Source organism: Phacochoerus africanus, chromosome 1, assembly GCF_016906955.1.
Source record: "Phacochoerus africanus isolate WHEZ1 chromosome 1, ROS_Pafr_v1, whole genome shotgun sequence".
Lineage (NCBI taxonomy): Eukaryota > Metazoa > Chordata > Mammalia > Artiodactyla > Suidae > Phacochoerus > Phacochoerus africanus.
In genome coordinates this window covers 15,591,884-15,605,266 of record NC_062544.1, presented here as the reverse complement: position 1 = coordinate 15,605,266, position 13,383 = coordinate 15,591,884, and the positions used below count along the sequence as shown (strand labels likewise).

The window sequence follows — 13,383 nt, the reverse complement described above, 5'->3', positions numbered from 1 at the left end:
GGAAAAACTATTGAGAGAGATGTAAGTGAAGCAGAGGAAAATAAAAGCTGTCAGGCAATTATAAAGATAGGCATCTGTGGAATAACTGTTTGATCTGCTGGCTTTTTACATTTAACCAAGGTTAGAGTAGGGGTAACTTGACACCTTATGAGACCGGCTGAATTCTTGTTCATTTCATATTACAGAAATTTTCTTAGGGAATAAAAGTCAAATTATTATTTAGCTCTTTAAGGTTCTGTTTTGGCTTATGGTAGCTTAGACAAGGATATTCTGTAAGGAATTGCTTAAAACTCAGTGCCACTATTTTTTTTCCAGCATCCTTGTGTATACCCTGATTATTGATGTTTGAGGTATTTCATTTAATTGCTTCTTTGGTAGTGCTTTGTAAGTAAGGAAGCAGACAGTCTTGAGGGAGATAGAATTTTGACAAAAGATTTTAAGAACATTCCAAATTAGGAGTTCCCGTTGTGGCTCAGAGAGTTACAAACCCGATTAGTATCCATGAGGTGGGTTCAATCCCTGGCCTTGCTCAGTGGGTTAAGGATCTGGCATTGCTGCAAGTTGCAGTGTAGGGCATAAATGCAGGTTGGATCTGGTGGTGTTGTGGCTGTGGCGTAGGCTGACAGCACAGCTCCAATTTGACCCCAACCTGGGAATTTCCATGTGCTGCATGTGTCGCCCTAAAAAGGAAAATGAATGAATGAATGATGAATGAATGAATCAGTAAATAAATAAATAAATAAAAATAATACAAAAAACTATTCCAAATTATCTTTGTAGTTATAGTTGATCAGATTTATCTTTCTATCCCCATATCCCAGATTGCCAGACATTCTGAAAAATTCTCAAATGGTAGAATGGTTGAAAGGTGAATTTAATTTAAATACGCTCAATGCTCTTGGATATATTTCAGATAATTTTGATCGTTTCAGTTATTTGCAATTTGGTTTTCTCAGTAGAAGCATTTAAGATGTTGACTTCAGTGGACTCAGTTAAATAGTCACTTAAATTGGGTTTTGACCTAAGTACAGTTGCTAATTTGTCATCACTGGCAGTATCCTTTAGCATTATTAATTATACTAATTAAAAGGCTAATATAATACTGTGGAAGGTTTAGAAAAGAGAAAAAAAAAAACCCTCATAATTCTGTTGCCATAAGAACGAGTAAATTCAGTTCTAGTTCCTTCCATGATGCTGTACTAGCAGCATTACTGGCTTTTTCCTTCAAAATCAAACGCAGAGGAAATTTAGAGGGAAACGAGCAAGACTTCGAAGCCCTTGTGGGTGTGGAGTGGTTATTTTGGATTGGTGTCACTGTTAGTACCTGTGTCTATAGCAGCATCAGCCTGAGGCAAGAGAGCTCTTGGCTGTGAAAGGATAAGATAGAAATGAACTGTCAGGGTTCTGTTCTTCTCTCTCTCCATTGCCTACAATAATAAGAAAACACGATCAGTAGTAAAAGAGCAGTACTTTTTTAAACACATGAAATGGAAAAGTTGTGAGAAAAATATAACTTACTAGAGCTGATTCAGTAATTAAAAAGCTTGGATAGTTCTGTAACTGTTAAAGAAATGGAAACAAATGAGAAACATCCTGACCAGAGTGGCATTGTAGGCACGTCTGCCAGACTTTGAAGGAGTGGTTGTCCCTGTTTTAAACAAACACATCCAGACAATGGAAAGAATGCCCCTGAACTCATTCTGTGAAGCCAGTGTATATCCATATTGAAATCAGATAGACAATTTGAGAAAGATAAATTAAAATTCATTTCGCTCACAGTAGGAGATACGAGGTTTTTGTAATGATTGGCTCAAGTATAGACAACTTGACCAAACGGGAGCAGAGCCCCCAACCAGTCCATGTACGTGTGGAACTTTGGTGTGAGACAGAAGTGGCATGTCAGGTGAGTGGGCACAGGTGGTACTCTGCTCTAACGTAGCTAGAAAATAATGGTTTTTGTTTGAAAAAGGATGGAATTGAATTCCTGTCACAGCCGTAAACAAAAGAATCAGTTTTAGAATGGTAGAGACTTAAATGTCAATAAAAAATTATATCTCTACATAGAGTAGTATATTTTAGACCTTCAAATAGGAAACATTTTCTTAACACTGATAGAGCTGGGTGTGAAGGACCGAAACCAAGAATGACTATGATTATGAAAGAAAAGAGCAATAAATTTAACTATTTAACTATTAAAACTAATAACATTACCTAAAAATAACTTCAGTTACAAACTGGTATTCACATTTGCATAATAATTAGTATCAAAAATATATAAACAACTCAAATCGGCAAGAGAAATGGATAAAATACATCATCAGGCTTTTTAGTGAAAGAGGAAACAGTGAATGTGAAGAAAAGTTCATCGTCTTTAGTGGTCAGATAGTGGTCAGAGAAGTGTGAATCAAGACCACAGTGAGACGGTGTTTGAAACTTACGGAGTAGCAATGAATAAGTAATAGGGAAGAAGAAAGGGAGAGAGGGGAAGGAAAGTCAGCTGCTACCTGGGGCAGAAGAAAGTGTAGGTCCCAGGATGCTGGTGGGAGTGTAAATTGGTGTGATCACTTTGGAAAACAGTTTGGCATTACCTCCTCCTACATATATGCCCGAGACCTTCTGGTACATGTTCAGGAGGGACATTTAGAAGAATGTTCACAGCACAATTTGTAATACCCAAAGCCTGGGAACAATTCAGATGCCAGTCAGACAGGAAAGAGGGTGAATAAATGTGACAGTAGTCACAGTGGAATGTTAAAAAGTGACACATTAAATATTATGAATGATTCATAGCAATGTAAAGTAAAAAAATAAATCTAAAAAGAAGACATATAGAATGTTATTTTTATGTTAAAACAGAAATATATGCTTTAGGAATATATATGTGTGTGTGTGTGTGTGTGTGTGTATATAGATAGATTAAATTTTTTTTTTTTTTGGCTTTTTGCTATTTCTTTGGGCCGCTCCCGTGGCATATGGAGGTTCCCAGGCTAGGGGTCTAATCAGAGCCGTAGCTGCCAGCCTATGCCAGAGCCACAGCAACGCAGGATCCGAGCCGCGTCTGCAACCTGTACCACAGCTCATGGCAACGCCAGATCCTTAACCCACTGAGCAAGGGCAGGGACCGAACCCGCAACCTCATGGTTCCTAGTCGGATTCGTTAACCACTGCGCCACGACAGGAACTCCCTATATAGATTAAATAAAACCATAGAAAGGGAAGCAAGCAAGGAGTAAAGAGCACAGGATACATGAAGTGGTTTCATTGGGTGGAAGGAGGCAGGACCCGGAATAGGCAGGCCTGCCACATGGTTAGAGTGGGTTATTGTCCAGTCCCTTGCTTTTGTACGGGCAGATGGAGTCATGAATTCATGTTACATTTCAGGTATTGAAAATAGCTAATTGGAGTACTAGCTAATAAAAAGAGACCACTAAAAGATGGTGCATTTTGAATCGAGGATTGTGGTGAATTCAGTTGTGTGTACTGGGGATTAAAAAAGGAAATGAAAAATATCTTAATTCTCAATTAGAAAAATTGAAAGGTAATATTGAAACACTACTTGTCTCTGTCTTTAAAAAAAATGATTATCAGGGAAAAATCCACATGTGTCTTTGATCTGACTACAGGTAATTTACAGTATTTAACTTAAAAAGATCTCAGGTAGTTTGAGCCATGGATCTAATTGTAACTTTTATTTGTAAATTTTATTACAGTTGTTAAAAGGGATTTTACAGCTCTAGCCTACTATATTCAAATTACATAGCAGATTTTCAAATGACTAACTTTTACCCCAATGGGTTGGGGTAGATTAGAACAGTTTTTTTTTTATCGTTTTATAGTGCTTAACCTATTAATGAAACAAGATTCCAGTATCATTTTCTGATTTTCTTTTTATGTTTAATTTTAAATTAGATTTTTATTGAACTTTAACTGTCTAAATAAGGATTTATACATACGTATATATTTGTATATAAAATGAATAGGTATAAGTTTAAAACTTTTGGCATAATGTTGTATTTACTTTTTTGTGTACATGTATAAATATGTTTGTGTATATGTAGAAATATATACCTCCATTATTTCAATGGATTATAGCTAACCTGATTTTGAAAAATTTGTTGGAAGTTTTAAGGCAAATTGCCTTATTTATAAATACTGTTAAAGCAGTTCCTTTCTGCCTACCTTTCTTTAAAAAATAAAAGTATTTATGTTTGGAATGTTACAGCAGAGCTACTGTGGCAGGTTTTATGTTTTTCCCTTAACTTAGGATAAGAAAAATGTTTGACAAGAGAAGATGGAAGATGCTTTCCAAATTTTAACCATTTACTGTCTTTTCAGAATTGCTAATTGTAGACAGTCCCACAGAATATAGCATTTAACTTTGTGTGGGTATTTTTCCTCCCACTTGTGTTGTGATAGAGTTGAAAGTAGAAAGGATGATTTATGCTACTCTTCTGTCTCCCTGAGATAGTTTGCGTGGATTTCAGAACATATTGCAGATGCTGATGTTTTCTTAAAACAGCTTAATTTTGTTGTAACCATGGACTTCTAACTATTTTGGTTGAAAGTCACATTTCTTCCTAATGTTTTTAAATATTCTGTGTTTGTTTTTAATAGGAAATCATTAAAAAATTTGTCTCAATATGCAGTTTATGTAGATTTTAATCGAGTTTTATTTTTAAGAGAAGGGATAGCTGTTTGGCTTGTGCTGATTTCTTTCTAGATTTGTGATCCTTATGTTGAAGAAGAATTACTCCAACTTTGGCTTTTATTTACTCAGGAAATGGCATATCTAGCATCTTTTTTTTTAAATTCCTTATGTGGGTATTAAGTCATTCCATCATCTGTTGACTTACAAATTGGGTATATAAAGTAAATAATAAACTTGCAGGGGGTATATTTAAAGGATGATCTGTTGGTATATTACAGTGTACAAAGAAGTAAACAAAAGATTATGTTTCTTCTTTTGCCATAATGGGGGCCTCCTCCTATGTGTTCCACTGTTAACAACAAGGAAGGTTCAAGGGGAATCTTAAGTCAGGAAATCTCTTGACTTGTTGTGTGTCTTAAAAGCATAAAGTTATGCATGTAACTATTCACTTGTATAATAACTGTGATTAACTTTTGTCCTACCTCCATCATAAGGCTTTGCACTTGGGTGGATAGATGGATAGGTAAGAATAGTTAGTAACAATTGGAAACTAATTAGAAAACTATCAAGCAGAAATAAATTTTCAAGTTTTATTTGAAACTTAATTTCAGACAAGCCATTGTGCTTAGGAGCTGGAGTTACCATCCTTTTCTCAAGAAGTTTAAATTTGGGTGGTAAGAACTTTGTGTGTGTGTGTGTGTACATATATAGAAATAATTTTCTTTAGATAATTAGTATAAAAGTATAAGTAAGAATGTTTAGATACAATATATAAAATATGTATATATAAGTATTTATATATTGAAACAATGCTTCAGTTCATTGTATGATTGTTTGGTATATAGGTGTTAAGGATTCTGAGCAGGTAGGTGATTCCTTGTGAAAGTTTTACATTACCTGTCTGAACATATTTCTTTAGCTTGAGCTAGTCTAAAGAATTTAGCAAAAGAAAGAGTGGGATGGACGTATTTCTGGTGGGATGTTTAAGAGTGCTTTTTGTTAGACAACCATCTTTGCTTATAGTGGGGTGACAGATGTTGACAAGTTTAGACTGAAAAATTGGGAGTAGAGGGCCTCAATTGCCAGGCTAGGAAGTTCAGAAGATGTACTAACAGTATTGTGCTAGTAGAGCTTTAGAATGACTCATCTGTCTAGGATCAGGGGCTGGGAAGGAGGGAGATCAGCTAGTTAGTAGGTCTTAGAGCCCTCTTGTTCATAGTTTTCCATACATCCTCAGCAAAGGGGAGGGGCGATACCCCTGTTCATTGGTGCAAGTGAGGAGAGGATGCCATGATTTAAGACAGAAAATTTCAGATTAAAATGTTAGGGTTTAATGCTACACAAACATGAAATTTTTTTTTATTTTTTATTTTTTTTTTTGGCTTTTTAGGGCCGCACCCATGGCATATGGAGGTTCCCAGGCTAGGGGTCTAATCAGAGTTGTAGCTGCCGACCTAAGCCAGAGCAATAGCAATGCAGGATCGGAGCTGCGTCTGCAACCTACAACACAGCTCACAGCAACACCAGATTCCACTGAGTGAGGGCAGGAATTGAACCCACAAGCTCATTGTTCCTAGTCAGGTTCCTTAACCACTGCACCACGATGGGAACTGCACAAGCCTGAAATCTTGAAATTACTAGGAATGGGAATGGGATTAAAAGTAAACTATTGAAAAGAAAAAAAGAATTGATGGCACTTGTCAAAAGACTGTGTGGAGGCTAAGAGAAGAGAAATGAGTCAGGTGCTTTGAAATACCAAGCCTTTGACGTGACTTGCCCTGAAATCTGCACTGTGACTGGCGTGGAGAAGGGCGTGCAGAAAATGTGAAATTGAAGCATGGTGCAAGACCTGTTAGTTGTGCTACTTAGTGACAGGCATGTTAAAAGAATTCTTTTCTTTCCCTAGGAGTTTATGGAAACACTTCCGTGCTGTGAGCCTTTGTTTATTTTTACTGGTATTCCCGGCTTACATGGCTTATATGATTTGCCAGTTTTTCCACATGGATTTTTGGCTTCTTATCATTATTTCTAGCAGCATTCTCACCTCTCTTCAGGTAAGATTAATTATCATTATATAATAACTATAATAACTGATTTTCTTATTTTTCTTTCCAGAAAAGGAATTAAACTTTTTTAAGATTAATGATTATAAGTGGCCTGTTTAGGAGTTCCTGTCATGGCGCAGTGGAAACAAATCTTTTTTTTTTTTTTTGTCTTTTTGCCTTCTCTAGGATTCATTAGCCACTGAGCCACGATGGGAACTCCCTGCAGTGGAAACAAATCTGATTAGGAACCATGAGGTTTCGGGTTCGATCCTGGCCTCGCTCAGTGGGTTAAGGATCTGGTGTTGCTGTGGGTTGTGATGTAGGTCGCAGAGGTGGCTCGGATCCCAAGTTGCTGTGGCTGTGGCTTAGGTCAGCAGCTGTAGCTCCGATTCGACCCCTAGCCTGGGAATCCCATGTGCCATGGGTGTGGCCCTAAAAAAGGGGGGGGATGCCTATTAGGTGTATACTTCCCATATTCTTTGCTAGAATGCATTATATATTTTTTATTTTTTCATTTTTTAAAGTTTTATTGAAAGAATTGATTTATCATGTGATAATTTCTGCTATACAAAAAAATGATTCAGTTATACATGTATATGCATCCATTCTCTTTCAGAATCTTTTCCTGCATGGATTGTCACAGAATATTGGGTAGAGTTCCCTATGCTATACGGCAGGTCCTCATTGGCCAGTCATTCCATACACCTCAGTGTGCATAGGCCAGTCCCACATCCCAGTCCATCCCTCCCCACCACCTTTGGTAACCATAAGTTTATGGTCAAAGTCCGTGAGTCTGTTTCTGTTCTGCAGATAAGTTCATTTGTATCCGTCCCTTTTTTGGATAAATGCATTACATTTATTTGAGCATAGGAGTTAGAAGTTAGGTTATTAAAATACTAGGCCTGTCTGTGTCACTGTTTTTTTTGATGTTGTTGTTGTGTTGTTTTTTGGTCTTTTTTGCCTTTTCTAGGGCTGCTCTGCGGCATGTGGAGGTTCCCAGGCTCGGGGTCTGATCGGAGCTGTAGCTGCCGGCCTGTGCCAGAGTCGCAACAACTTGGGATCCAAGCCGCGTCTGTGACCTACACCACAGCTCACGGCAATGCCGCATCCCCCTTAACCCACTGAGCAAGGCCAGGGATCGAACCCGCAACCTCATGGTTCCTAGTTGGATTTGTTAACCACTGAGCCGCGATGGGAACTTCTCTTGTGTCACTGTATTTTTTTTAATCTTGGTAATAAACTTTTTCAAAGTGGTGGGATACAGAACTGTCAGGTAAATCTTAAATAGATGAATAACTATAAAATATTAAAAAGATTTTACTGCTTGGGAGTTCCCATTGTGGCGTAGTGAAAACGAATCTGACTAGGAATCATGAGGTTGTGGGTTCGAACCCTGGCCTCACTCAGTGGGTTAAGGATCCAGTGTTGCCAAGAGCTGTGGTGTAGGAACATGGCTGGGTTCTGGCATTGCTGTGGCTATGGTGAAGGCCAGCAGCCACAACTCCGATTAGACCCCTAGCCAAGGAACATTTGCCGTGGGTGGAGCCCTAAAAAAGACAAAAAAAAAAAAAAGAGATTTTAGTGCTTGCTTGGAGCACATTTTGCAGTAAATGCCCACTCAAAAATGTTGTATATAAATATATGACTTGTGTATATATTACACAGACATGATACATACTTTATACACATGCACACACACAGTGTAGCCTTGGAATTGATAAACTTATTGTAATTTGAAGGTGAATCTTGGCTGCCTAATCAGTAAAAGGTAAAAGAAAATAGAGCACTGGCAATAAAAATTTATTCATTTTTCCTTGTAGAGGTGAAGGTTCTTTGAAAGTTGAGAAACAGGAGTACGGAATTAGGAAAATTTAGATAGAATTTTGAGGGTTTTGGTGACCAGGGGAAAAGGTGAAGTGACAAGTCAGAGAAGACTGATGACTAATCAGAATCGCTTAAGGAAAGTTCTCTCTGGAGGTATTGCATTTCAGCATCTAATACCTGGATACTGATAGCACCCACATTTTAATTATACCACTGTCTCCTCTGGATATTAAAGCTGGTATCCTAAAGGTATTATTAATACCTTTAGTTATTGTTGAAAGTCTGTGGAAAATCATTCTTAGTGATGATGTTGTTTTTAATGTACATAAATTTTTCTTCAGGTTTTGGGAACGCTTTTTATTTATGTCTTATTTATGGTTGAGGAGTTCAGAAAAGAGCCAGTAGAAAACATGGATGATGTCATCTACTACGTGAATGGCACTTACCGCCTCCTGGAGTTTCTTGTGGCCCTCTGTGTGGTGGCCTATGGAGTCTCAGAGACCATCTTTGGAGAATGGACAGTAATGGGCTCCATGATCATCTTCATCCATTCCTACTATAATGTGTGGCTTCGGGCCCAGCTGGGGTGGAAGAGCTTCCTTCTGCGCAGGGATGCTGTGAATAAGATTAAATCATTACCCATTGCTACAAAAGAGCAGCTTGAGAAACACAATGATATTTGTGCCATCTGTTATCAGGTAACTCGCATTGTAAAAAGCCAGTTGGGCGGGTCATGTAGTGTAACCTGTTCGACCTTAACGACATTACCCAAATTTAAGTTAAATTTCCAGGCAGAATTATCTTCTGGATTGAAAAAAAGTGGACCTCAGAAATTATTAAAGATCTGATAAAATATTTCCATTTTATTTCTAAAGTAAGTTTTTAATTTAGTCCCTCAAGTTCTAATTTATTGTTATTTTCAACATTATTGCTCACCCATAAATAAAGGAAAAACAGGTCAGGTGTATTTTATATTCACTCCTGAACAAACATATGCACACACAAATACATGTACTATCAAGCATATACTGTCAATCAGGAGTCAGCAACTTCTGAAAAGTGGTGTGCCAAGATTCTGACTCTTCCTTCTGGTCTTTCCAGGGTGGGGAAAAGGTGTTCATTCACTTAATGTAGCTGGGGAGCGCATGTGCATACCTGTGGGTTGAGGGCTATCTAAGATGGTGCAGCTTCTGTGTGGAAGTGGGTGGGTGGGGTGGGAGAGATGGCAGAGGCGACCAGTTGGTGTACATTGCAGTTGGTCTGCCTGGCATCTTTGGCGCATGCGCCCTGGATAGCTGATGATTGTCTTCCGTCATGAAAGAGTTGAAAGATAGTAATTATATCAGCTTGGAAATATAACAGTAATAAAAAGTAGACCCAGAGTTTAGTCATCAGTCACTTGTGCAGGAGGGTGACCTTGAGTGTAGCAGCTTTTACAGCTAAACTGTACAGTTGGAAGTACAGGCAGAAATTCTGGGCGACTGTGCAAACGCTTCCTTTGAAATCACGCTCAAAGAATGTGGGCTAGTGGAATAAAACTATGGGTGTATCAGTGAATATACGGGGGGAGGTACTGCTCAAAGGCTGCTTTCCAGTGTAGATGGTGAGAGAGAGAGAGTGAGTGTGTGTGTGTGTGTGTGTGTGAAGGCTGTCTAGAATAAGAGTTTTTCCTAGGAGTAAGATTCAACTGCCACATTTTGATCATTGTTAGAATCATACTTTTAGGTATTAGCAAAGTAATGGTTTCTAGGTGGGGAGATTGAGGAGCGATGTAGTTATTACCCCCCCAGGTTAAGGGGCATTGTCTTCCTTCTGGCTCCTTTGTGCTCATAGTCTTGTTGTATGCAGACAAAGCACAACAAAGATAGATTTGGGGCACATCAGCTTCAGCAGCTAATGTATAAATATACCATCTCTGGGGTTCGAGAGGCCTCTTTTTGTATTTCCTGTTGTCACATCACTTTTTTTGAGGTGTCTGAACTACCTGCTGATATCACACAGAAAATTAAAGTCAAATTGCTTAACTTCCCAGCTGGCTGCTTTTCCTTGGATGGCTTTCTGCTTAAAAGTTGACTCCCAGGTGTTACCAGTTCTTGGCAAGGAATTTCTGCTATAGCCACAACTCCTTGTTCTAGGACTTTAAACAAAATTAATGGTTGATCTACCAAATGTATGTTCTTACAATTTAAACTTCATGTCCTCAGTCCTCCCTCCCCAAATATATTTTATGCAAGTGCTATTAATGCAAAGTATACCACTTCTTATTTCAGTGGTTATTAAACTTGAGTGTGTGATAAAGTCACATGGGTGGCTTACCGTACCTATGAATTTGTGAATGCCATCTTCAGAAAGCCAGATCAGTAGGTCTGGGGTGGCCCCAGAACATGCATGGTTAGCAAGCACTCCGGGTGGTTCTGATGCAAGTTGAGAAACACTGGTTTATGCCATATCGTGAAAACTGGCATGTACATTCTCCCTAATGAAATTGCCACTTCCTTGCCAATACCCTGGTGTATGTGGCTGATTTGTCTCCTTGCCGATGATCTCATCATGGAATAATCTGTTGAGCTGTGTTGAAGCAAAACTGTGGAAAAGTCCTGTCTTCATCACATTTTCTGAGATTGTAGTTACACTTGCACTGTGCTGATGGAGACCTGGTAATCATACTGCCACAGTTGTGTAAGCCTTGTGTTTCACACTGAGGCAGAACCCAGTTAAAAAGCTCCTTCCTTCCTCATTTTTGGTTTTTATTTCTTTTAAAAAATTGCTTAGCCAGTGGTTCTTGCATTATTTGTGTAAAGGTGTCTCTGATGGCAAGAAGATTATTACTGAAGTATAAAATAGGTCTTATTCTAAGATTTGTGTTACATATTTTCTCTGGAGCATTTATGGCAAAGAAGTGTTGGAAGTAGAATTTGAATGTAGCAGAGGTTTTATAATAGACGTTTATGAGGTGTCTTTTTCCCCCCTTGTAGGACATGAAATCTGCAGTGATCACACCTTGCAGTCATTTCTTCCATGCAGGCTGTCTCAAAAAATGGCTGTATGTCCAGGAGACCTGCCCTCTGTGCCACTGCCACCTCAAGAACTCCTCGCAGCTGCCAGGCTTAGGGTCTGAGCCAGTTCCACAGCCTCCTGCTGGAGCAGAGCAAAATGTGCCTGAGGAAGGTACTGAACCCCCAAGCCAAGAGCGTTCTGAGGACACAAGGGTGCAAGAAGACTCTAAGGACAATGAAGAGTGCGTTGCCAGAAGATTAGACGGCCAGGAAGGGGCTTGTGATCCCAGGGAAAATCTTCTTAGTGCAAAAGATGAAGCGCATCCTGTTGAGGGCAGTCTGGAAGAAAAGGAGCAGGAGTGATGCTTTGCTTCTCTGGAGACATTAGCTCACAATGGCATTCGTGCTCAGATTTGAGGAATGAATGTATGAGGTGATAGGAGATTTGACATTCCAAGGATCTAATCCAAGAAGTTCTCTCAGTGGAGACCTCCTGCTTTCATCCCTTTGACATTGTGGAAGAAATTTTGCTACGTGTGCTAATCAAAGTGTTTATACATCCTGTGCTGATGTTTGGTAGAGGTTTGCCAAGGAAATTCAACCTCAGCAACTTCAGAAACTGCCCCTGATTTGTGCGGGATAAACAAAATCAGATTTGAGTGTCTAAAAGGGGCTAAAGAAAGAAGGATGAGGAGCTTGAGCTAGAGCATGGAGGAAGCAGGCAGAAGTGAAACTGACCTCTCACTTTCTATGGGACAGGAACGCTTTTTTACAAAGTATGAGTAGTGACCAGCCCTTTTCTCCACCCCCTTTCCCTCAGTTAATTGGAACTCAGCCAGGTGGTTATTTGTACAGTACTGAAATGAAATCAAAGATGTAAAAGCATTGATCATATTCAAAGATTGAAGCACGCTCATACTTCGTATGTGCTTTGGGGGAGGGGGTGGGTGGGCACTTGGGCCTTGCGGGTGCATTCATGTAATCTGACTCTTGAGCTTTATGATGGAGTCTTCAATATTTTGATGTATATGAAACTTTTGTTAATACATTGTATACTGTGTTGGCTGTGTGAAGTAAACTAAAACTCTGATGAACACTTTGGAATCTTCCTTAGTGTAGGAGACCAAAGTGGGAAGGGCTTTAGGGCACTGAGGAAGGCCCTAAGTGTACTTTTCAATCCTGTGTAATGTTTAATTCTTGCAACTGAATCAAAACAGTGTTAAATTATGGCAATATTTGCACTTTGGGAATGAGTACATAACTGTATGATCACACTTTGCAAATGCCACTTTTAAAGCTGTTAATAGACTTTGCACCTTTTCTTTGACAAGGATGTGTCATATTTAAATTTTTACATTCATCATGGCTACAGGTAGAACTGGGGAGGGGGAATGTAATTTTTTATGGGAATTTTGATATGAAAAGAAACTAGTCATTTATTTATACAATAGGCTTGGCTCAAAAAGTGTTTTTCAGACTCGGTATTCCTAATGTGGGATGTGACTTTATTTTATTTTTAGTAGCAAATTTGGATGTAGACTGACAGACATAGCTGAATGTCTTAATAAATTTAAATTTGAAGATAACTGTATTTTATTCCTGTGATGATTATCATTGTAAAGTGCCGTGTTGAAATTCTAAGGAGGTTTTATTTATCCCACTAGGCTTCTCATATCTTTATTCCTTGTCAAAAAAAAAAAAAAATGTCCTGCAGATGGCAAAACTTTTTGATTGAAAAGGATCAGTCCTTTGAAATCTTGTACACCAGTGGTAACAAACCCAGCTCTGCAGCAGAAGCATCTGGGGAGTTTGTTTTTTTTTTAATTGTTTCTGAACCCTGCTTCAGACCTGGTGATCCTGTTGAGTCAGA

General features: G+C 38.7%; 1 protein-coding gene across 2 annotated transcripts in view; it reads left to right on the top strand.

Moving 5' to 3' along the window:
* Positions 1 to 13,099, top strand: part of RNF145 (ring finger protein 145) — a 63,013-nt gene extending 49,914 nt beyond the window's left edge. For both annotated transcript variants that reach the window (XM_047779217.1, XM_047779249.1), the window contains exons 9-11: positions 6,555 to 6,702; positions 8,859 to 9,215; positions 11,493 to 13,099. In XM_047779217.1, the coding sequence (XP_047635173.1) occupies positions 6,555 to 6,702; positions 8,859 to 9,215; positions 11,493 to 11,876 (889 nt within the window). In that variant the 3' untranslated portion in view covers positions 11,877 to 13,099. The remainder of the gene's footprint in view (positions 1 to 6,554; positions 6,703 to 8,858; positions 9,216 to 11,492) is intronic.
* The last annotated feature ends 284 nt before the right edge of the window (positions 13,100 to 13,383 follow it).